This window comes from Musa acuminata, chromosome BXJ1-3 (assembly GCF_036884655.1).
Source record: "Musa acuminata AAA Group cultivar baxijiao chromosome BXJ1-3, Cavendish_Baxijiao_AAA, whole genome shotgun sequence".
Taxonomy (NCBI): domain Eukaryota; kingdom Viridiplantae; phylum Streptophyta; class Magnoliopsida; order Zingiberales; family Musaceae; genus Musa; species Musa acuminata.
The window spans coordinates 45,410,875-45,433,443 of record NC_088329.1 but is presented as its reverse complement, the minus strand read 5'-3'; the positions used below and the strand labels follow the sequence as shown (position 1 = coordinate 45,433,443).

Below are 22,569 nucleotides of genomic sequence, written 5' to 3'. Positions count from 1 at the left end.
CATCATTTGGTAGAGGAAGGGAACAAAAAAAGGAGAGAGAAAGTCTTAAATCATGCACAGTTTTCATTTTTCTAATAAAGCAGCAATGATCATGTATTTGTTACAGAATCTAATGAGCAAATGTTTTGAAGAATAAGATGTTCAGAAGGACATGACTAATGATACTATCAAGTAGCCAAGATTTCAATTAAAGTGAAGGAAACTGCATACACAATGAGCAGGGAAAATTGATTGGGCTGAAGAATTGGAAATATGACCATGTTCTTGTTACAGACAATCCTCTGCGGTCTTCAAGTCATTCAGAATACTTGCTTTAACCTCTTCTGTCATGGTGGCAAAGGGCCCTGCTTTTGAGTAGAAACTGGCCAGTGATCTTATAGCTTTCTCAATTGCAGCATATGATTCCTGAAATTTGATGACAGATGCATAAGGAGCAGGTTTTGAAACAACAAAAGGTAAATGCCAATCATAGAAAACGGCAATTCGACGGCTCCAATGATGATCATATGTAAAACAAAGTAAATAGGATAAGAACGATATAGACATGATCCAGATACTTGTAGAAAGAAGTTCACAAGAAGCAAATATGAGCCAGAAGTTGGAAAATAGGAAGATGCTTTGATTTGAATTAAACATATGGAAATCCATCCCTTAACCCATATCACTTGTAAACATGATCTCGATGTTGGTGGTCTCATGAACCAGCATGAAAGGCTTGATAATTGATTTCTTGATTCTTTTATGACTTCGAACACAATCGGTCGGCGGTGAAAATTTAGCTCGAGTTAACTATGCCACTCCTAAACATAAGGAGTATTTTACTCCAAACATCCAACAAGCTAAAGTACAAACAAATATACCTCAGCTACAACTGCTGGCTGTCCCTTCCAACTGCTCAAGTACTGTCTGATTGACTCCTTTGCGGCATCAGCAGTCCTTCTAAACTTGGAAACATCTCTTGTATCCTCCTCTAATGACTCTCGAAGTGTCTTCACCACTTCCCTTGCAGACTTCAGGTAGGCCTTTGGCATTAACTTTCCTGCTTTTGTTTTCTCATTGGGGTCAAATATGGACTTGATAGTGCCGAAAACACCACCATCGCCCTCATCCTTTTGATCGACCAGATTCTTCTCTTCTTCTGCCTTGATAGGTAATGCAGCGAGGCCACAACTCATGCTTGAAACCAAGACCAGTGAGGCTCCACTGCTGATCACAGCAAGCCGCCTTCCAAGCAGAATATCTCGGGAAGCTGAGATGGCAGTGCTCTTCGATTGAGGTCGGTCTGCTCTGTTGCACAAAATGAAGAAGTCACAAGAAGACGAAGTCAGTGTTTTGACAGGCACACAAATTAGAAATTTGGTTTTCATAACATAACTTACGAGAGAGGCATCGAGACTTTCTTTCAATCACTTCTGAGGAGCAATAATAGGAAAATCGCATTAAGGAAAGAGAAACCACCATTTTTTTTGGGGTAACTAAGCAATGGCTCCCTCTCCCGGTGTCTACTACATGTTACAAGAAAACATTAGTAGTGTGGCAAAAATAACACTTAGCAGGAAATGAGCACAAGGTAAACTATAACGTTGAACACCAATCATGAATACTTTATGAGAACATTTTAAAGCAAAGAAAAATTGTCAACCATAAACATTAGTAAAGAAAAATTCAACGGAATACACGATCTTACAGATATAATCATCTGTATTCTCCATTCAAATTCTATTCATCACCCACAATCATTGATAACATTTTAACCATTGACAAGCTCAAATTTAAGTATCAACAAGCTCCCTTTTTCTAGAAACTCAGAGAGCTACAAAATATCACCTTCTCATGCTTTTCGTATCACGATATATATAACCTAGCAGCTTCAAAAGCATCCCTTGAGAGCCTGGAAATCCATCTTTTGAGCTTTGTCCAATTTTCTCAGGTTTCACTTCTTAACAAACAATGCAGTAATATGACTCGTGATCACATTTGACCATATGCAGGTTGTAATTCCCATTCCTTAATATTATATTCTCGCTGTGAGAACACTAAAATCAAATCGTTCCTTGCGATTATAACCGGAGATGCAAAGGAAAGGGGGAAAGGGGTTGCATTTACTTCATCATCGATGGACACCAGAACCGCCTCACATTCTTAGGGACTGTAAGTAATCGTCACAATTTTCCGTTCTTGACTGCCAGATTCAGTAAAAACTAAATTAGGACTTCGTCTTTACAGCAAAAATTTACTTCAAAGTGATAACCTCCAACTCTCTCTTATCATTTGGGGTTCTGATCGCTGCTTGACCACGATCTTTAATCTTCCTAGAGATTTGGGAACAAAGAATTAGGGCATAAGTCAAAGCTACAAATTTTAGCACAGTCTTCCATCGCCAAAGCCTCAAAATCCTACAGCTCAATTTTCTAAAATCACAGTCGACAACGCAAGTATCCTTCCCGCTCGAATCACATTCCTTCATGCAGCGAGACAAGATAATAGAAAAGCGAAAAAGGAACCAAAGATTTTGAGGACATACCCTGTCGCGCCGATGGTGCTTCCAAGTCTCCACCTTTGAGCCGATGCTTTCGAACCTTATCTTCTCTCCGTAGCCTGTGGGTCTCAAACACGCCAACGCCACCAGCTCGAAGAAGAATCTACGGGTCATCGTTGTGGGCCTTTTTGGGCCCTGTCGGGCTTCCGACAGGATCTTGGACCCTGATACCCGTTACAGATCCATGCCCGATCTAACAAGCATTATTTTTCCTAAAAGGTCAATTATGTCGAATATTATTTTCTGAGAAGCATGCATTTGATCTGAATCCAATGGAATTGCTGTAAACATGTTGGATTCGATTCGGATCGGATCGGATCAGATCAAATCAAATTGGGACAGACAATTCCTTTCCTCCTTTTTTTTTCTTCTTTTTTCTTTTTAATATCACATTAAATGTTGCCATTAATGTATGAATTTGGTGGCGAAGACGTCACCACATACGACAGCCGAAGCCGATCCTAATCGTCGCCCACCGAGTTCGCCATTCCGGTTTGCCGAGCGGAGATCCGCACACAGATTCGAGTCGAGAAGCGAATCCTAACTGCTCCGTCCGATCCCGACAAGATCCGACCGCTGGTGTCGTGTGCGTTCTTTTAATTACCCAGGTGTGCACCCACCCAGCGACGTGTTTTCGTCTCGTTCTGTGAGTCTCGTTCGGGCTCCATTGCTATCTTACAATCACATGAACGGAAGAGTGAAAGAATAGGAGATCTCTTAGCGCAAGCTTCCTGTTTGATCGTACTTCTAAAGGAAGGGCTTTTCGCTCGATCAGATCAAGGTTTTCATAAAAAAGCCTCCTTTTTTATGTGTTTGATCCGGTTGTTTTCTGGTCTTCTGTTTTCCTTTCCCCTGTGAATCCTAGAACTGGCTTGGCTGTGACTGAGAGGGTTTTGTGCCCGTATCCTGGAAGGATGAGGTTCTGGTGATCTGGGATTAATAAGGTTGTTCGCAATCCTGTTGGAAGTTTAACAAAAATTATTTTTTTCTTTGTTTATATGATTTATGTTTGTCGAACCGGATGCTACACTTGTGAAAGGGATTTTTTGAACTTGATCGCTCTATATATTAAAGGTTGAAGCTTCTTTTTTGCTTTCAGATATGCATTTACTCTGTGCAAGGTTAGAAATAATGAGAAGCTAAAGAGGGCATTTTTGTTACATGTTTTCTTTTCTTTTCCTTTTATCGATTGCTCTAGGATTAATTTTTTGTTACTGATATCTTGTATATGCTTTTGATGAGAAAGCAGATCTTGATGCAATGGAATTATTCTTTTTTGTCCTTCATGACGGAGCAGGCATTGTCTTATTTTAGCCGGCCTTGTTCATGTACACAATGCATTAGTAATCAAGCAAAATGGATGACATGAGTGGTCTTTTACCAACCCATTACACAAGAAAAATGATGTAAATTTTTTGTCATGTCCTCTCGCAGCTCACCTAGAAATGGGAGAATCGAGTCCGATGATAGCCAAGGATGTAACCGAAGTATGCTTATACGCTTTCCTTTGGTGTTTTTTCTCTTCTCTTGAACAGTTTAAACTAACAACCATTTTGCTTGTTTCTTGTTTGTTTGATTCTCAGTTGATAGGAAGAACCCCATTGGTGTATCTCAATAAGGTAGTAAATGGTTGCGGAGCCCGTATAGCTGCGAAGCTTGAGATGATGGAGCCATGCTCCAGTGTCAAGGACAGGTAACCTTTTCTAATTGTCTTTGTTTTCCATCATGTGATGTTTCCTTGTGTCTGGACCTCCAACAATAATTACTGGTTTCACTTATGAGGTTATTTCTCTTGACAGGATTGGATACAGCATGATTGCTGATGCAGAGGAGAAGGGTCTTATCACACCTGGAAAGGTAATTTAACCGTTCGACAATGACTTCAGGTGAAAAAATAATAGAAATTCAAAGCAGCAGATTTTCCCTTTTAAGATGGTCATAATTACCTTTTCTTTAGAAGAAAACCAGCCTTGGATAACATCTAGCACATTCATTTTTGTGTTCCTCGTGTGAGTCCAAACTAGCTTCTTTAATTTACGGCAATTGTGATTCAATCAAATATGTCCGAACTCTATTAGTTTAAATACTAAGCATGTTTTTCAGTGTTCGATGAAACATGCATTTGACATTTTTTTTTCTCTCTGTGAATACTGCATGTAAAAGAGTGTCCTGATTGAGCCTACCAGCGGCAATACTGGCATCGGACTGGCTTTCATGGCTGCTGCAAAGGGTTACAAGCTTGTCCTTACAATGCCAGCCTCAATGAGCATTGAGAGAAGGATCATTCTTAAAGCTTTTGGTGCTGAATTGGTCCTCACTGATCCAGTTTTGGGTATGAAAGGTGCTGTTGAGAAGGCTGAGGAACTGGCTGCAAAAACACCGAACTCATACATTCTTCAGCAGTTTGAAAATCCTTCCAACCCCAAGGTGCATTTCTGTGTTTCGTTATTATATAATTTCATGAGACACAATAATTATAATTGATATCTGTTGTATCTGGGTAGATTCATTATGAAACAACTGGACCTGAGATTTGGAAAGGAACTGCTGGAAGAGTGGATATCCTCGTCTCTGGTATCGGTACAGGTGGTACAATAACTGGAACAGGGAGGTTTCTCAAAGAACAGAATCCTAACATTAAGGTACCTCTTTCACACCAAGAATTAGCTAATGCTCGCTAGTTCTGCTCTACTGCTTCCCCCCTCAATTTACATGGTTTCCATGCTTACGTTTTGATTTTGTGTTGTCTGATCTAAAGCTTTATGGTGTGGAACCAGCTGAAAGTGCTGTTTTATCTGGAGGAAGGCCTGGTGAGTTAGAAGATGTCCACATTTTTCTTGATTTGTTTTTCCTGTATGCCTTCAGTTCTGCATTTGAATATTAGATTAAATGTTATGACTGAAAGAATTGCAGCTTATATTCATACTTAGACTATGCATACTTCATTGCACACATTTGTGTGTCAAAGTTAACTCTTGCTTTGGGATCCCCTGTTGCAGAGATAGATATTCATCATTTATATTAATTCTTTTCGCATTTCACCTGATCCAGCATTTAATTGGACATCTCTGACTAGTTGAGTAACCACTGCTGCTGTGGACTAAATAATACTCACTTAGCTAATGTCAGAAATCTTGTTTTTAGAGTCTTGTTCTGGAAGATATCTTGGATTCAACTTCGTGTTATATCTTCTTGAAGAGCCTACGATGTTTTGGTGCAGACCATGAACTATTTTTATGTCTCAGTTCAATAATTTGAAAGAATTGGACTTGAGTTTCTTGTTGGAACTAACTAGCAACTGCCATCACGACGGAAGTTTGCAGTTGTACAATTTCCATGTAGATCTTCACATAGTTGTAGTCCTTCTGTGGATCATGGTGTATTTGTGGTTATTGAATATTCATATATTTGAACAAAGTAACAACAGTTTTGCTGCTATTCTTATTTTTTCATGAACTTTTAACATGTTAATCATTTTCTACTTCCAGTGCTAACACCATAAGGCTTTATTTGTTTTTAATATAGAGTTTGAAGATCGTCGATTATAGTCTGCTTCAGAGAATGACTTTTAGTTATTGGCACATTCAGTTATTTGACCAGCATGCATATGATATTTTATTTTCAGGTGCACATAAGATCCAAGGGATTGGAGCTGGTTTTATTCCAGGTGTTTTGGACGTCAATCTCATTGATGAAGTTATTCAAGTACGACTCGGAAACTCTTTTATCTGCTTCCTGGAATTATGTACGGGTTACACTGCTACAATAATTTCATTGGACTAACTACCAGACTAGTTTGCAAGCCTTTAGGTTTCCCATAGTCGTATATGTTCGATTTCTTTGGAGAAATTCATTGGACTAACTACCAGACTGGTTAGCAAGTCTTTAGGTTTCCCATTGCCGTGCATGTTCTATTTCTTTGGAGAGTCTGTGTCATTATTCTGCAGTTGTCCTAGAAAAGAACAAATGTGCAATAAGCTATAAACATTTCTGCTTCAGTGAACAGCTATGCCTCATAAGGAGATTACTTTGTAACATACTGCAATTGATCATATTGATAAACAGTCACGTTTTGTAGAATTTTGAATTCAACCAAATTCTGCACTGGCATATTCGGCATCTTGAATTGTGACTCACATGTGATTGTCTTTATTGTGACATCCTTTTCCCTTGATAAATATAGCACAAATAAAATGACTCGTAACATTACATGATAGAAATGATTAATGGATATCTTCAAGTTTCAACAACTAGTTATGCATCAATTTGTTTATCATGATTAGCGCTTGAACCATTGAGCAGTCTTTACCATAAGCAGAGGCACTACATCAATAAGAAGACTTGATTCCTTATTTTACCTTTAATCTGTACTATAGCGTACAAAATCAAAGATGCACATCGATGAAGATTTTGTTTTTCCTTTCATGTGGTGTTCGGCCAGATCTCAAGCAATGAATCCATTGAAATGGCAAAGCTTCTTGCACTGAAAGAAGGGCTGCTGGTGAGTGTCAGTTTTCTGAAGCATCTGTTTGTTGTTGCAAGATTTTGTTATAATCTAGCATCAGCATGAGAATTCTTTATTTTACGTTAATCTAAGTGGAACATCTGTTACAGGTAGGAATATCATCTGGAGCTGCTGCCGCTGCTGCCATCAGGGTCGCACAAAGGCCCGAGAACGAGGGAAAACTCATAGTTGTGAGTACCCATTTCCTTTCCAGTGAGAGTATAACTTGCATTCTTCTCTATGTAACACGTTTGAGATAAATAGCTACATAAAAATATCAAATGCATGTTAGTGAGCCAACACTGATATACATATTTAGTCGTTCTTTTGTATTATAATACTTCAAGTCTCTATTAAGAGGGAAAAAAGAGAACAGTTTCTTTTAAGGAGTTTGGCATCCAGTTCGAACATCAACCGTGATACTGATGTGTATGTGTTTGGCTTCTCATTTGAATTCCTTCTCATCCTTGGCACAGGTTGTTTTCCCCAGCTTCGGCGAACGGTATCTTTCCTCGGTGCTCTACCAATCGATAAAGAAGGAGGCCGAGAATATGGTTTTTGAGCCATAAAGATGATTCTTATTTGCTGAGAGTCTCCATCCAAGTGTTTTAAAGCTAGCAACTCAGAAGGTTTGGTCTATCGCAATCGTTCTTGCGAGAATAATTTGTGTTAAAATGGCACCCGAAGCAATGCCCAGATTTGGTTTTCATCAGTGTAATCAACAGTTTTTGGATTGAATTGTTTGAGATTTACATGAACAATATGTCAAAGTATGTGTCATTTCTTCAGCTTATATTTGTATCAGAAGTTCTTTGGAAAGGTAAGGATTCTATGACCTCCTCAATTGCTAAGATTCTAATGCCAACTTTCATTGACTTGGAAATTTGCCAGAGTCTTCTCCATTAGTTTCTTATGGATGGGATAAATGAATTGGCTTTATGTAAAGCGAAAGTAGCATTTACTTGTCAAACCTGATAATTGACCGAGAGTCCACGAGTGTGACGGTTGACCCGATCCTTGTCTGAGCTGCTCAGTCAAAATCAAGTTGGGAATAAGATTCTGCATCGATCTCATGGCAATATTGACTTTTGATCTCATGGTAATAATGAGAGATCTCCTCTGCCAGGTGGGTTTGTCTGATTCAGGTGTGGTGACATCATTGGTTCCAAACAAAGGAATGCAGAATCAATTTCTCATCGATTGTTATTACAATACTGATGATAATGATAATAATAATGTCTTACTAATCTGACATTCTTTATATATATATGTAACACAATCGTTTCCATTGGTCCAACTAATCGATGACAATTCCCACGTTAGATCGATGCAATTGGATCCACTAATGTGGAATGACACAAACCCGATCGATTTCTTTTTGTTTGCTTTTACAGATTGTTTGATGTGATATATTATTATTATTATGAGTATTTATTATTATTATTCTGCCATTTTGGGTTGGCGAGGCGCCAGCCACGCAGAGACGGCGTCTTGCGGAGCACGAGGGCCGGGGTAATGGTCGGCCGTGATGGCAACGGCCGAAAGCCTCCGCGGGCGGGCCCACGGCGAGCCACCGCCCCCGAAAAAGATGTCGAAGGCGGAAGACGGTGGGGCCACCGACTGCCCGAGTGTTGGTTGGCTGCCGTCCGCCTTACTTTACCGGTGGGTCCCGCTCGCCGTCACCGGAATATTTGGACGCCAATCGGCTCGGCTTTTGGCGCTTCGTTGACGGCTTGAGCTGCGCCCCGATCGGTTGATCTTAAATCTTAATCTTGTTTTGATCGATGAACTCCTCCGAACCTGTGAAAAGACGAATTGAGATTTACCGTATCTAAAGCTGTTTGCTTTAAAGCAGGCAAGCTGGAATTAACCGCCACCGACACCGAAATTTAGGCGACACAAAATCCAACATCTCCCACGGCTTTCGAATCCAAAGCCATGACTCCCGCCGCCGCCGCCGCCGCCATAACTGTCTTCCACGTCAGCTTCTGACCTGGCCTTCCTGATAGGTTGGGTTTCCGCTGTCCCTCTCTCCCTCTCTCCCAACTTTTTTCGACTTACACCACCTCGCCACCCCCACCACCACCTTCATTCCCTCGCCGCTTTAACCATTCCAATCTCCCCTTTTCCTCTGCTTCTTTCCCATCTCTCTCTCTCTCTCTCTCTCTCTCTCTCTCTCCTTCCGATTTTTGAGTTTGGTGATTGAACGATCAAGAAACATTTCGGAGTCCACTTATGGTGAGTAATTGATCATCAAACTATGTTTTCCGATTCCATGGAAGTTTGCATACGTTTATTGGCTGATCGCTTGGATCTTTGATCCTCTTGTGTCGATCAGGGGACGCCGGTGAACATCATCGTTGGGTCTCAGGTGTGGGTGGAGGATCCCGAGGCCGCCTGGATCGATGGAGAGGTCACGGCGATCAAAGGCGGCAACGCCACCATAGTCACCACCGATGGGAAGACAGTATGTTGACACTCAGTATATGGATCTTTTTGTTTTTGCCTGTCAGGGATGTCTTACTGTTGTTTTTCTAGTGATTTTGATTCCATTATTCATATCATTGATAGATTTATATCAGAATCGATAACTTTATATAACACATGAATGAATCCATCTTGTTCAACCACCATACAATCATATATCAACATGAAGAATCAAGCCACGAGGGTCGTATAAGATGGAATCCAGTTAGTAATTCATATACAAATCTGCAACGATTTACTCGTGTTGTATCACAACAAATGGGTCATCTACTTCTGGAGACTATTTTATAAGATCATACAGTTTCTTTCTCGGTGCGATGGATTTACTAGAACAGACAAATGTTACAATGAAGTCGACAATTTCTCGTTTTGATAGCGGAAGATGATATTGTTTGCTCCAGCCTGAAGTATCTCAATACTTTTCAGCAGCATATCTCACTAGTCTCGATCAATTACGCAGGTCGTGGCTAGTCTGTCGAGTATATACCCGAAAGATACAGAGGCTCCTCAGGCTGGAGTGGATGACATGACCAAATTGGCTTACCTCCATGAACCAGGAGTTCTGAATAACCTCGCAGCTCGCTATGCACTGAATGAGATTTATGTACGTTCTATCTTCCTGATCAACCTGAAATCACATTGTTTGGGGAGTTAGAAACAGAAGAACCAAGTATTGAAATATAAATTTACTTTTGACAGACATACACTGGAAATATATTGATAGCCGTGAACCCCTTTCGGAGACTTCCACATCTGTATGATGTCCACATGATGGAACAGTACAAGGGTGCTGCTTTCGGTGAGCTAAGTCCTCATCTTTTTGCAGTTGCAGATGCTTGCTACAGGTAGTGTGTAAAGAGTTCAGAGTGCTATCATCACATTCTAATTGAAGTGTACTAATATGAAACTGCCATTGAGGCAATATCAGGGCAATCATAAATGACCATGGAAGCCAATCGATCTTGGTTAGCGGAGAGAGCGGAGCTGGCAAAACAGAGACCACGAAGATGCTCATGAGATATCTAGCTTTCATGGGAGGGAGATCAGGTACAGAGGGCCGAACCGTCGAGCAGCAGGTCTTGGAGGTAAAAGACACATCGCCCTTGGCATTCACACTATACCCACAATGAGCAATTCAAACCCCTATGAAGTATATAAAACAGAAATGAAAATCTTAGTCAATTTTGATGAATAGAATGCTGTATGATGCAGTCTAATCCGGTGCTTGAAGCATTTGGAAATGCCAAAACAGTGAAGAACAACAATTCAAGGTGATTAGCAGACATTTTCTTTAATGTTTGTGATTGCAAGCAAATGATTACTCGATTGAGTTCTAATACGAAGAAGTAACTATATAATATATATCCAGTCGGTTCGGTAAATTTGTTGAGATCCAGTTTGACAAGTATGGGAAGATTTCGGGAGCTGCAGTCCGCACATATCTACTGGAGCGCTCACGAGTATGTCAAGTATCTGACCCAGAAAGGAACTACCATTGCTTTTATATGCTCTGTGCTGCACCACCAGAGGTACTGCTCAACATTATTATATCTTTACTTGTTTGTTTTTCTTCTTCTTTTTAAGCCAAAGTTGATTATCTCATCATATATGTAGCTGATCTTGACAACAACATGCTACGTGCAGTGTCCTGTTTGTTTAAACAGTGAATTCTCAAGAACATAATTTTACGATCCAGTGTGGTTATTCGTGTCTTCTCCTTTCTTTCAGGATGTGAAGAAGTTCAAGGTAGCAGATCCAAGAACATTCCATTATCTAAACCAAACAAACTGTTATGAAGTAGCAAATGTGGATGATGCCAGGGAATACCTGGAGACTAGAAATGCAATGGATGTGGTGGGAATCAGTCAGGACGAGCAGGTTAGTGTCTGATTTTTTCTTTTTTCTTTTTTTTTTGACTTGGGAACTTCACAAAAAAAACCAGTGGCATCTGATTTGGCACAACTGGTTTTTCCATATACAGGAAGCTATTTTTCGTGTAGTAGCTGCAATTCTGCACCTGGGGAACATAAATTTTGACAAAGGACAGGAAATTGACTCCTCAAAATTGAAAGATGAGAAATCGGTCAGCCATCTTAAAACAGCTACAGAGCTGCTAATGTGTGACACTAGAATCTTGTGCATAATAAATTTCACTCCAGGGTTTTAAGTTTATTCTTTGCTACGTGCTAAAGATGACGGTTCTCTCAGGTGTGATGAGAAAGCACTTGAGGACTCTCTTTGCAAGCGTGTGATTGTTACACCAGATGGAAAAATAACAAAGCCTCTTGATCCAGAGTCTGCTGCACTAAGCCGTGATGCCTTGGCTAAGACAGTCTACTCAAGGTTATTTGACTGGTAAGATTACATATGTTGCAACTTTCATTTATATTTTAGCGAAATTTCTGCATGCTTAATCTCAGTTATTTAACTTGTAGACAATCTTGCCAACAATAACAATCTATAGAAGACGGGTTCACCTAATTTTTTTGGATTGTCAAAGATTTCTATTTCCAACAGGTTTTCAGGAATGCATTTGTTGTGAAAATATTTTTCCAAACATCATGGCAGGATAGTTGACAAGATCAACAACTCAATCGGTCAGGATCCATATGCAAAAAATATTATTGGAGTGCTCGATATATATGGTTTTGAGAGCTTCAAGATTAATAGGTAAGCTACAAAACTTAATTTTGTAAGTAAATGGTGCATTGATCACATTATGGCAACCTTTACATCTCTAACATCAAGTTTATCTTACAATGTGAATTTCCTGGCAGTTTTGAGCAACTGTGTATCAACTTAACTAATGAGAAATTGCAACAACATTTCAATCAAGTATGTAACTATGTATAACTTAGTTTCATTTGCAATGATGCTTTGATTAACGAAAAGGACATCTTTAATTATTCTAATTATGGTATATACAGCATGTATTCAAGATGGAGCAAGAAGAATACACGAGGGAAGAAATCAACTGGAGTTATGTAGAATTTGTGGACAACCAAGATGTCCTGGATCTCATAGAAAAGGTATGCTATCTAAGTAACTATCTGTGCAAGATATACTCTTGATTAATGAACAAAAGGTTGATGACTGATTCTTACTGTTTCAATGCAGAAACCCGGTGGAATAGTTGCGCTACTTGATGAAGCATGGTACATCTGTTTCCTTCTTTTCTTTTGGTTGGAAAATTATCTGGACAAGAAAATGTCATCACAAATGATTGTTTTGTCATCAAAGAAAATAGACTCAGTATGAGTATGTGAATAAATTGGTTCAGATAAACATTTATTGAGACAACTGTGTAGCAACCAAAAAAGAAAAAAAAAATGTTTCCTGTTACTGTATCCAAATGACTATTTTGATTAAGAAATGCTAAACGGATATATGTTTAAACCGGTCACCAAATATTAGGATGGGCATTGATAACAATCAAATTATATTGCAGTATGTTTCCAAAGTCAACTCACGAGACCTTTGCTCAGAAGATGTACCAAACATACAAAAGCCACAAACGTTTTAGCAAGCCAAAACTTGCACGCACTGCATTCACCATCAACCATTATGCTGGAGATGTAAGGAAAAGAAGATGATAATCGTGAGATAAGTAATTCTACAGGTGATTCAAATTGTGTATGGAACTAAATAAACAAGTTTATTGAACAGGTTACTTACCAAGCTGATCAATTCCTTGATAAGAACAAAGACTATGTTGTCGCAGAACATCAAGCTCTTTTAAACGATTCAAAGTGCCCTTTTGTGGCAAACCTCTTTCCACCATTAGCAGAGGAAACTTCAAAACAGTCAAAGTTCTCCTCAATAGGCACTCGCTTTAAGGTATGCAAGGGCTACAGATTTGAAATATTATCAGTTCTGATGCTCTTCTTCAATTTTGTGATAGTTCTTTAGGTGAAATTTGCAGCAACAACTTCAAGCACTTATGGAAACATTGAGCACGACAGAACCACATTACATCAGATGTGTGAAGCCCAATGCAGTCTTAAAACCAGGCATCTTTGAGAATTTCAATGTCCTGAACCAATTAAGATGTGGGGTCAGTGAATAAACTTGACACTGGAGTTATGTAATTATCATGTTTGCACTAAGGATTGAAATGCCATCTGCATCATGTTTCACCTCTTCTCTCCTAATCTAGGGTGTGCTAGAGGCAATCAGGATTAGTTGTGCTGGCTATCCCACAAAGAGAACATTTGATGAATTTGTTGATCGCTTTGGAATTCTTGCACCAGACCTTGTAGACAGGTACATGTCCTTTGTAAGAGAGTGATCACCAGTTTTTCTGATAGTGCATGAAACCATGAATTTTCTAACTCAGTATACTGATGGAATACCACATACCAAATGAATCTTGCAGCTCCGACGAAAAAGCAGCATGTGCAGCTATATGTGACAATATGGGCTTGAAAGGTTATCAGGTGCATTCAGTGAATAAACAATAAACTAAGAAAAAGTACATCAGAGATAGAAACTATCTAAATGAATATGAATTATATATTCTAAATCTAAACACCACTCACGTATCTTGCTATCAGATAGGAAAGACAAAAGTGTTCCTCAGAGCTGGTCAGATGGCTGAGCTAGATGCCCGACGAATGGAAGTCTTATCTAATGCTTCCAAACTAATTCAGAGGCAGATACGCACACATCTTGCTCGAAAAGAATTCATAATACTGCGCAAAGCCTCAATTCAAATGCAAAAACAATGGAGAGGTTATTTTCTATGATTCGCCTTATACGATACCAAATTAGTCCTGCAGATAACTTGATGTAGCATTATTACCATCTGCAGCACGTCTTGCACGCAAGTTATATGAAGGCATGAGGAGAGAAGATGCCTCAATCCGCATTCAGAAATATGCACGTTCTCATGCTGCAAGAAAAGCTTACACAAAACTGCGATCATCTGCAATAGTTATAGAAACAGGACTACGAGCGATGGCAGCTCGAAATGAATACAGACATAGAAGGAGAACCAACGCTGCTATAATCATACAAGTAAGTGGAATCAACTAATGGGAAATTGTGTTGAATAAGTACCTTAAGATTGATTAGAAGTATTAATCTATTTTTTGTTGTGGCCTGCAGACTCAATGGCGTCTATACAAAGCTCGTTCTGCATATAAATATCAAAAGAAGGCAACTCTGATACTTCAGTGCCTCTGGAGAGGGCGCATTGGAAGAAAGGAACTTCGAAAGTTAAGAATGGTACGCTGTTCTTAGATATACAATATGTACCTTGTCTACAGTTTGTTGGATGTTATGGAAGAGAAGTACAAATACTGACAAAATGTTTATGCAGGCTGCAAGAGAGACAGGAGCACTCAAAGAAGCCAAGGACAAGCTTGAAAAGAAGGTCGAAGAACTCACCTGGAGATTAGATGTTGAAAAGCATATGAGGGTATGCTATCATCCTAAACAGATAGTATCTGCAGCATCTTTATTACAAAACAAAATCTAAGGAGAATTCATGTAGATTGATGTTGAAGAAGCCAAAGGGCAAGAAATTGCAAAATTACAAACTGCATTACAAGAAATGCAAGAGAAGCTTGATGAAGCCCATGAAGCAATCATCAAAGAGAAAGAGGCTGCTAGGATAGCCATTGAACAAGCACCACCTGTTATTAAAGAGGTCCCAGTGGTGGATAACACCAAACTAGAGTTGCTTACAGGCCGCAACAGAGAACTAGAGGTAAAGAACACATTGAGTTTCCATAATTCTGCTCAAAATACCTAAAGTATATATAACAAGTAACACTTCTGCTCAAATAACCTACGCTTTAAATAACAAGTAACACTTACATGAACCAAATTGAACAACAAAAAGAAAGCAATATTTGGTCATCTAGATTTATGAATATTGTATCATGTATGCATACAAATAGGGCACATGTTTTGTCATTAGTGAAAATGTATTTTGACTCTCTACAGGACGAATTAAGTATATTCAAGACCAAGGCTGACGAATTTGAGGGAAAATATACAGAGGTCCAGAAAAGGGTGGAAGAATTACTAAAAGACACGGAAGAGTCCAACTCAAAAATCAGTCAATTGCAAGAGATGATAGAGAGGTAACAGATACGAATGTCGTCTATCTTTTCTTGATGTGGTTGAATCTATAAATATATGCATCAAGAACAAAATGTATTGCGTGGAGTACTGTTAATTATCTATTTGGTCATGCAGACTTGAAACAAATTTGTCTGGCCTAGAGTCTGAAAACAAGGTTCTGAGACAACAAGCTTTGGTTGCTTCATCAAATGAAGATTTATCAGAACAAATTAAAAGGTATGTCACCTGATATGGAATTACACGTGCCCTTACATTACGAATTGATATTTTGTCTCTAAAATGACTTCCCAAAGAGCTTGATTTATAAATTGGAACTGTTCTTCAGCCTCGAAGGCAAGATCAGCACATTGGAGTCAGAGAATCAGTTGCTTCGCAATCGACCTGCAGTAGTTTATCAGCCATCAGTTACTTCTGAATCTATTCAACCACCAGTAATCAAGGTAACATAAATTGCAACCTATGCAAATATTCCATTATCTCAGTTCAAGAAAAAGTCATGGCTTAATTATGTAAATGAATATAAAGATATCAAATTTGAGTCTGGTGCAGAAATTGCAACTTTGACTGATAAAATTCCACTTGCAGGAGCCAGCAGCAGCACCCCTTGCACCAGCTCTAAGTAAACAGAAGTCTCTAACTGATCGACAACAGGTATGCATTAAGATCCTAAACTTACAATGATAATAATGGATTGGCATTTGCATCATACTTGTAGATCTCTCGGTATTTACTATCATCCATAGTACACTGCGATTTTCTATGCCAATAGGAGAGTGACACCAGTAGTAGCACAGACCACCTAAATCCTTAATCATTCTACATCATCTGTACCTAATATGAACTTCTGGGTTCTTAGATATCCCTGGTTTTCCCTTCCTCAGAATCACATGCTTTATTGTTCTACACTTACAGGAAAATCATGATGCGCTTATCAAGTGTCTCACGGAATATAAGAGGTTTGACAAGAAGAGGCCTACCACAGCATGTATTGTCTACAAATCACTGCTTCAGTGGCACTCATTTGAAGCAGAGAAGACAAACATATTTGATCGGATCATACAAATAATCAGGTCATCTGTTGAGGTTGTGAGCGATAACTTTAGCATAAGCAACTCTCACAAAAATTCTTTCCCTTGCAAATAAGAAACTCCATTATGTATAATCTTTTGGTTTCTTTTAACAGAACCAGGAGAATGTTGGTGAACTGGCATATTGGCTGTCAACAACATCTACCCTTCTATTTCTTCTGCAAAAAACACTTAAAGCAAGCAATGCATCAACTACAGGTTCACACCGCAATCGAGCAACAACAGTCACACTGTTCAGTAGAATGGCACGAGTAAGATACTTGACCAAGAATTTAAATTTGTTTTGCTGAATCACATATTATTGCTTTTCTTTAATCCTTTGTCTGCCCAAAACAAGACTGGCTCCCAGTATATTTCTGATTCCAAACTATATAGTTTTGTCAAAATTCTTACTAATTTTGATGCATATAAATCATTGGCCAAAATATAATTTCAGAACACCCGCTCATCTTCATCTGGAATGGGGATTTCAAGTGGCTACAGTGGAATGGTTGGTAAATCTGAAGACCAATCAAGGATCGAAGCAAAGTATCCAGCATTACTTTTTAAGCAACAACTAACAGCTTATGTTGAGAAGATCTATGGAATGATACGAGACAGTCTGAAGAAGGAGATCAGTCCATTCTTAACTATGTGCATACAGGTATATCCGAGGACCATGTGTACGGTAGTAACGAGTAACACCTACATCTGGTGACATATAATTATCTACAGGCACCAAGACCTTCCAAAGCCAGATCAATTCGGGGATCATCTAAAAGTATTCATTCCAATCTAGTAGCAAAGCAAGCTTCAAGCATACACTGGCAAAGCATTGTCAAGAGTTTGGACCAAATGTTATCTGTATTCAATGAAAACTATGTAAGGAATCAAGAAACATGTTAAAAACTAACTGCGGACAGTTAAGAACATTGGAATATGCATTATTCTACAATATAACATCTCCAATCTGATTGTTGCAGGTGCCTTCCATGATAATTCGGAAGACTTTTAGCCAAGTGTTTGCATTCATCAATGTACAATTATTTAACAGGTACCCATTCCTAATCTCCTTTATTATGTGCTGTTTACAATGACAAAAAAGGACAGATGAGCATTGGATTTTAACAAGAGAACAAAAGAAATTGAGATTCACATCTCATATAAATGTATTGCTGTTTCAACTTGTGTAAAGCTTGCTACTCCGCCGAGAATGCTGCTCATTTAGCAATGCAGAATTTGTTAAGGCTGGACTACAGGAGTTGGAACAATGGTGCTCCAGAACAACAGAACAAGTAAGTCAGCAAGATAAGCATCACATTTAGTCACTTAACACTGGCTCAAATGCACAAAAGAACAAATAAACAATGGTATATCGGAACTACCAAAACCGTACCAATATTAACCATCTATTTGCAGTTTGCTGGAACCTCATGGGATGAGCTTCAACACATAAGACAGGCAGTCGGATTTCTGGTACGTCCAGTATCGTGTCATCATGAATTACAGATAGTTTTACACAGATAGGTAAACAAAGCACACCTTATCCTGGGCAGGTTTTGCATCAGAAGTCCCACAAATCCTTGGAGGAGATCACAAACGAACTCTGCCCAGTAAGTCAGAAGCTAAATTCTCGCTGAAAACTATAGAATTTTGGGATCTGACAATATCAATTGATTGGTTCCAGGTCTTGAGTGTTCCTCAAATCTATAGAATTGGTACCATGTTTTGGGATGACAAATACGGCACACATGGTTTATCTCAGGATGTGAGTATATTCATCCTACTGAATCCCCCCATCAACATCTCCTCTGTTCTTGAAGTCCTCTGAGATGACCTAGTAATTAAAATATGAACTTTAACCTATTTGATATCTCTTCCACCGACTCAAGAACAAATGCTGACATCCTATGTGAACACAACAATAGAGAAAAAGTTAAAAACTTTCTTACATCATAAACATATTCGATTTCAGGTGATTTCCAAGATGAGAACTATGATGACAGATGACTCAATCAACATGCCAAACAACTCTTTTCTGTTGGATGATGATTCAAGGTAAGATAAGCAGTCTCTCTTCATGTGAGACAACATGAGGAATGCCTTTTCACGACACTTTCGGTGGTCGTATAACAAAATATAAATACCTAAACTGAACAAAACAATTTCAATGGCAGCATACCATTCTCATTGGATGACATACTGCGATCCCTGATTGATATGAACCTCTCCGACTTGGAGCCACCACCATTGCTCCGACAGAATTCAGAGTTCCATTTCCTGTTGCAACAGCACAAAGATTGAGGATATCACTTTTGCTTTTTTTTTCAAGCGAAAGAAAAGGAATGCAGAACGATATGGGTGCAATGCTTTTGGATGTTGGAATGTGTGGCTTTTTCCCTCTGCCTTTTCTGATTTTTTTTCTTTTATTTCTTGTTTTTCTAATGCTAGAAAAACTCTCTTTTTCTTTTTCCATTTATAGAGAGATGTGTGGAGAGCTTTTTGAAGTCTGATTTTGGAAAGAATGCTGATTTTTTATTACACCGATTTTTTTAGAGAGATGTGAGGAGTTGGATATGTTGAAGCTTGATTTTTAATTTTCTTTTTTGGTTTTTATTGTTACATATAATGATGTAACAAAGATTAAAACATACGTCTGTACTGAATCTTTTTTTTATCAAATGAAAGTGATATAAAATTTGAATTGATCTGTTTGTGTTTCTACTTTCCTGACGCAAAACTTTTAAAAGGATGCAAAAAAACACATGTGTCACTTGCATTACTACTTCTTTCCTACTGCATCCTAGATTCTGTTATTTCTGAGTTCTAATAATCACACTCCAAAAGTAGTTAGCATATGCAAAGACCAACTTCTTATTGAGATCAAATTAGGCGGAGAGTGTGGTTATCGGAGGTAAAAAAAAAAAGAAGACATTTTACAAAGTAAATTAACAAACAGAGAAGTCTCACGTATCGAGGTTGTAGAAATACCCTACAACATTAGGGATGTCTACCCCTATGCATACTAGGGCTCTCAACCAAGCCTAGAACGAGCGCTCGTGCACCTCTAACTTGCGATTGACATGAACAACAATGAATCAAGCTGTAGCTCGCTCCACTCGATGGATTGGTAAAGAAGAAAAAGATGACGAAAGGTAAGAGAAGGAACATGTACGCTTTCGACGCCGTCACTACCGATCGTTATCGCCATCCGCTCGCGCCCTTATCCTTCGCTCACAGGCCGCCCTCCATCTTCCGCTCGCCATCGTCGAAGCGAAAGAGACGGTGGCGGAGGAAGGGAGGAGGGAAGAGGCGCAAACGAATGAGCCCAACCAAACACGGGCTCAATCGATTCCATAACGTGTCGAACGCGCGCTCAAAGTCGAGCCCGTTCATGTGCTTCGGTGTACTGTCCATGTGGCATTCATACAGACACCATTTGGATCGGATCAAACCAATTAAAACAAATCTGACGGTGCAAATTACGGGCACCTAAAATGTCAATTCACAGAACTTAAGGGGTCAAATCGTAAAATGACAATTTCCCAATGTATGTTCCCCGGTGCATGGGCCCGCCTTCGATCAAGGGCGCCGATGCAGCCGCATCAGTTTTGCTAATCTTGACGCACCCATGTCGGTCAAATCTCCTGTCAACGGTAAACCTCTTATTATTAAGCGACGTCATTAGCTATTAACGCCTCTCCATCAACCCTGTAATGTTTTCCACAGTCGAGAAAAGCCGCATTAAAGTCCCTTTATCCGGTGCACAGCAACGACGACTCCCGGAGACGAGGGTGGATGGGTCAACGTAAATTTGTGGCCGCTAGTTCCTTCTATCAACGAGAAGACGACGACTAATGTGGTGCAAACCACTGGGTTGCTTGCTGCCTTCCATCGATCTGCATCAGACCCCACTCTTCCTTCTGTCAAGCCATTCCTTCCTTTTGCCAGCTTCTCAGAAGCAGGGGGAGCAGAGTGACGATGTGACAGACGTAACCCAGTGACGACTAAGTCGTGACCGCCGAACATAACCTTGAGATTGTGATAAGAAGAAAACCCACCACCACCGTTCTCATCTTTCCGCTCTCACCCTTTTAAGTAGTACCACATAAAAACTCTCTTTCTACAAGTTTTCAAGGTCGCAGCACAAGTCCTCCCATGGATGCCGCTGCTCAACCCACAGCTTATCTGTATGCGATCCTTCTACCTTCATCTTCCTTCTGGTGTCTTGAAAACAGCCGCAGTACTGTCGTGGTTTTATCTACGGCCATGCATCCTGGATTTCGATGGTTCCTTTTTCTTGCGTTTTCTTTCTTTTGTTCCTCCATACAGCTGATATGTATCTGTATCTACGATAGAGCTTGCTAAGTGACGGACTCGGTTCTCTTCTGGCTTTTAGGTTTTGATTCAGCTTGCACCCTGCATGGAAGCTTTAGGTAAACATGAGCATGCATCTTCCCTTTTCAAGTATTGTCCGACTGTGTGTTTTAGGTTTCCGTAACTATAATTGCTGAAGGGAATCGTCGTTTCGAATCATGCTGTGTGATTGAAAATACTTCCAATTTTTTGTATGGCATACGAGTGTTATTATGCGCTTATCATTCATTCATGCATCACAAACCAATAGTTAGCTTTCGAAAGCATCTAACGAAGCGATGCAAATTATCCTTAGCACTCTAGGGTGATTTTGTAGGGAAGGGGAGGCCAGCGAAGAACAAGATCCATCAGGAACAGGTACAGTGGGTCAGAGCCTTGAGATGCCTGGAGATGGGTATGCATGGAGAAAGTATGGGCAAAAGTTCATTCTAAAGATAAGAAAGAACAGGTAAACAACTGAACCAACTGCCTTGCTCGATACGTATACGAAAAGAATGTCTGTCTGGTTTTCCACGCTTCATGTTCTTCGCCATAGAAGCTACTTCAAGTGCCGCGAAGAGGGATGCAAGGCGAAGAAGAGGGTCGAATGGCCTCCCTCGGACCCCAGCAGCGTCAAGGTCACTTACGACGGAGTGCACCACCACCCATCGCCACAGCTGCTTTCAGCTTCGTATCAAGAGGAGCGAGCAGGAATGGCCAATAGATACAATTTGGTAATCCAAGTGCTTGGTCCTCCTGGTGATTCTTCGTGAAGCGCTTTGGCTGAGCAGATCATATCCTAATAACACACGACATACACATACATAATGCTCGATCGACTAGTTCTGGTTGGCTAGCTTGTTCGAGGAGCTCGTTTATGGTGTTATTCTAGTCTTAACACAGAATATATACATCCAGTTGTTTTCCTTTTTATTTCTTTGTCTCCACTCACACATAAAGCAACGTTTAATGTTCCTCTTTCTTTAGATTTCCCTCGGAAAAGATTTGGGTTTTAACTGTACTCACCCAACAGTTGCTGGGAGAGTGATATATGATGGACTGATGCATCATAAAATGATATGGCAGGATAAGTCTTCCATCTCTTTCCGTCCAGTTCGCAGACACATATAGGAAGAATCTTGACAATAGGGTTTGATGCTCGAGTAGGATCACTGGGGAACACATGACTGATTCATCAACGACCCAGGTCTCCTGTTCATGAGAGACAGAAACCTATAATGAGCTAATAATATACGAGAAAAGGCTGCATGATATGTAGAAGCCAGCTTGAGATATGATGAGAAATTTCCGCTTTATAGTTTTCCAAACCATAGATGGAACTTTTTCGTGTATGTCGAGATATATTTTATGAAATGATGATCATTAACATGTTGAAGAACTAAGACAAAAAGTAAAGAAATGATAATTATGTTTACATGTTACCATTTTCTAAAAATATATATATTTTATCTTTTAGTGAAAATTGTTTGGGTAAATTTTATGAGAAGATTTAACTACAAAAAAGA

General features: G+C 39.5%; 4 protein-coding genes and 1 long non-coding RNA gene across 28 annotated transcripts; 3 read left to right on the top strand and 2 right to left on the bottom strand.

Moving 5' to 3' along the window:
• Window positions 1–43: 43 nt before the first annotated feature.
• On the bottom strand, window positions 44–2,543 carry LOC135634876 (photosystem II D1 precursor processing protein PSB27-H2, chloroplastic-like). 4 transcript variants are annotated; one of them, XM_065145593.1, is made up of 4 exons: window positions 2,525–2,543; window positions 1,380–1,502; window positions 861–1,287; window positions 44–405 (listed from the first exon to the last, which is right to left on the bottom strand). In XM_065145593.1, the coding sequence occupies exons 2-4, from the start codon at window positions 1,388–1,390 to the stop codon at window positions 268–270; spliced, it is 576 nt and encodes a 191-aa protein (XP_065001665.1). In that variant the 5' UTR covers window positions 1,391–1,502; window positions 2,525–2,543; the 3' UTR covers window positions 44–267. The 4 variants fall into 4 exon arrangements, with proteins under 4 accessions (XP_065001665.1, XP_065001654.1, XP_065001661.1 ...); XM_065145582.1 differs by lacking the exon at window positions 2,525–2,543 and adding an exon at window positions 1,828–2,518 and having other exon boundaries at window positions 861–1,282; XM_065145589.1 differs by lacking the exon at window positions 2,525–2,543 and having other exon boundaries at window positions 861–1,282; window positions 1,380–1,505.
• Window positions 2,544–3,077: 534 nt separating this feature from the next.
• On the top strand, window positions 3,078–7,836 carry LOC135581377 (cysteine synthase-like). 3 transcript variants are annotated; one of them, XM_065145561.1, is made up of 11 exons: window positions 3,078–3,147; window positions 3,974–4,026; window positions 4,123–4,232; window positions 4,339–4,396; window positions 4,703–4,966; window positions 5,044–5,181; window positions 5,298–5,349; window positions 6,165–6,244; window positions 6,981–7,040; window positions 7,154–7,234; window positions 7,520–7,836. In XM_065145561.1, exons 2-11 carry the CDS (start codon window positions 3,985–3,987, stop codon window positions 7,610–7,612), a joined length of 978 nt encoding a protein of 325 aa, XP_065001633.1. In that variant the 5' UTR covers window positions 3,078–3,147; window positions 3,974–3,984; the 3' UTR covers window positions 7,613–7,836. The 3 variants fall into 3 exon arrangements, with proteins under 3 accessions (XP_065001633.1, XP_065001623.1, XP_065001629.1); XM_065145551.1 differs by lacking the exon at window positions 3,078–3,147 and adding an exon at window positions 3,163–3,320; XM_065145557.1 differs by lacking the exon at window positions 3,078–3,147 and adding an exon at window positions 3,189–3,483.
• Window positions 7,837–9,098: 1,262 nt separating this feature from the next.
• On the top strand, window positions 9,099–19,395 carry LOC135634863 (myosin-12-like). Its single transcript, XM_065145542.1, has 39 exons — window positions 9,099–9,281; window positions 9,382–9,510; window positions 9,991–10,134; window positions 10,230–10,375; window positions 10,459–10,615; window positions 10,743–10,801; window positions 10,900–11,059; window positions 11,259–11,408; window positions 11,512–11,648; window positions 11,739–11,885; window positions 12,099–12,200; window positions 12,308–12,365; window positions 12,458–12,559; window positions 12,648–12,685; window positions 12,979–13,105; window positions 13,197–13,367; window positions 13,453–13,584; window positions 13,687–13,793; window positions 13,906–13,966; window positions 14,084–14,261; window positions 14,341–14,546; window positions 14,637–14,756; window positions 14,851–14,949; window positions 15,025–15,240; window positions 15,480–15,619; window positions 15,735–15,836; window positions 15,946–16,060; window positions 16,206–16,271; window positions 16,533–16,703; window positions 16,804–16,959; window positions 17,145–17,351; window positions 17,423–17,569; window positions 17,671–17,741; window positions 17,883–17,982; window positions 18,107–18,163; window positions 18,244–18,300; window positions 18,375–18,455; window positions 18,663–18,745; window positions 18,865–19,395. The coding sequence occupies exons 1-39, from the start codon at window positions 9,279–9,281 to the stop codon at window positions 18,989–18,991; spliced, it is 4,629 nt and encodes a 1,542-aa protein (XP_065001614.1). The 5' UTR covers window positions 9,099–9,278; the 3' UTR covers window positions 18,992–19,395.
• On the bottom strand, window positions 9,695–20,036 carry LOC103979777 (uncharacterized). 17 transcript variants are annotated; one of them, XR_010495487.1, is made up of 14 exons: window positions 19,863–20,036; window positions 18,870–18,967; window positions 18,084–18,595; window positions 15,846–16,001; window positions 14,787–14,918; window positions 14,589–14,664; window positions 14,332–14,421; window positions 13,890–14,232; window positions 13,668–13,782; window positions 13,206–13,563; window positions 13,006–13,097; window positions 12,635–12,725; window positions 10,236–10,673; window positions 9,695–10,158 (listed from the first exon to the last, which is right to left on the bottom strand). It is a non-coding gene; the product is annotated as an uncharacterized LOC103979777 (long non-coding RNA). The 17 variants fall into 17 exon arrangements; XR_010495488.1 differs by having other exon boundaries at window positions 18,084–18,524; window positions 19,863–20,035; XR_010495492.1 differs by lacking the exon at window positions 18,084–18,595 and having other exon boundaries at window positions 10,236–10,514; window positions 10,594–10,673; window positions 19,863–20,032.
• A 723-nt stretch (window positions 20,037–20,759) lies between these two features.
• Window positions 20,760–22,029, top strand: LOC108952331 (WRKY transcription factor 28). Of its 3 annotated transcripts, none has more exons than XM_065151365.1 (4): window positions 20,760–20,976; window positions 21,087–21,123; window positions 21,381–21,512; window positions 21,603–22,029. In XM_065151365.1, the coding sequence occupies exons 1-4, from the start codon at window positions 20,850–20,852 to the stop codon at window positions 21,814–21,816; spliced, it is 510 nt and encodes a 169-aa protein (XP_065007437.1). In that variant the 5' UTR covers window positions 20,760–20,849; the 3' UTR covers window positions 21,817–22,029. The 3 variants fall into 3 exon arrangements, with proteins under 3 accessions (XP_065007437.1, XP_065007431.1, XP_018678864.2); XM_065151359.1 differs by having other exon boundaries at window positions 20,770–20,976; window positions 21,600–22,029; XM_018823319.2 differs by having other exon boundaries at window positions 20,773–20,877; window positions 21,600–22,029.
• The last annotated feature ends 540 nt before the right edge of the window (window positions 22,030–22,569 follow it).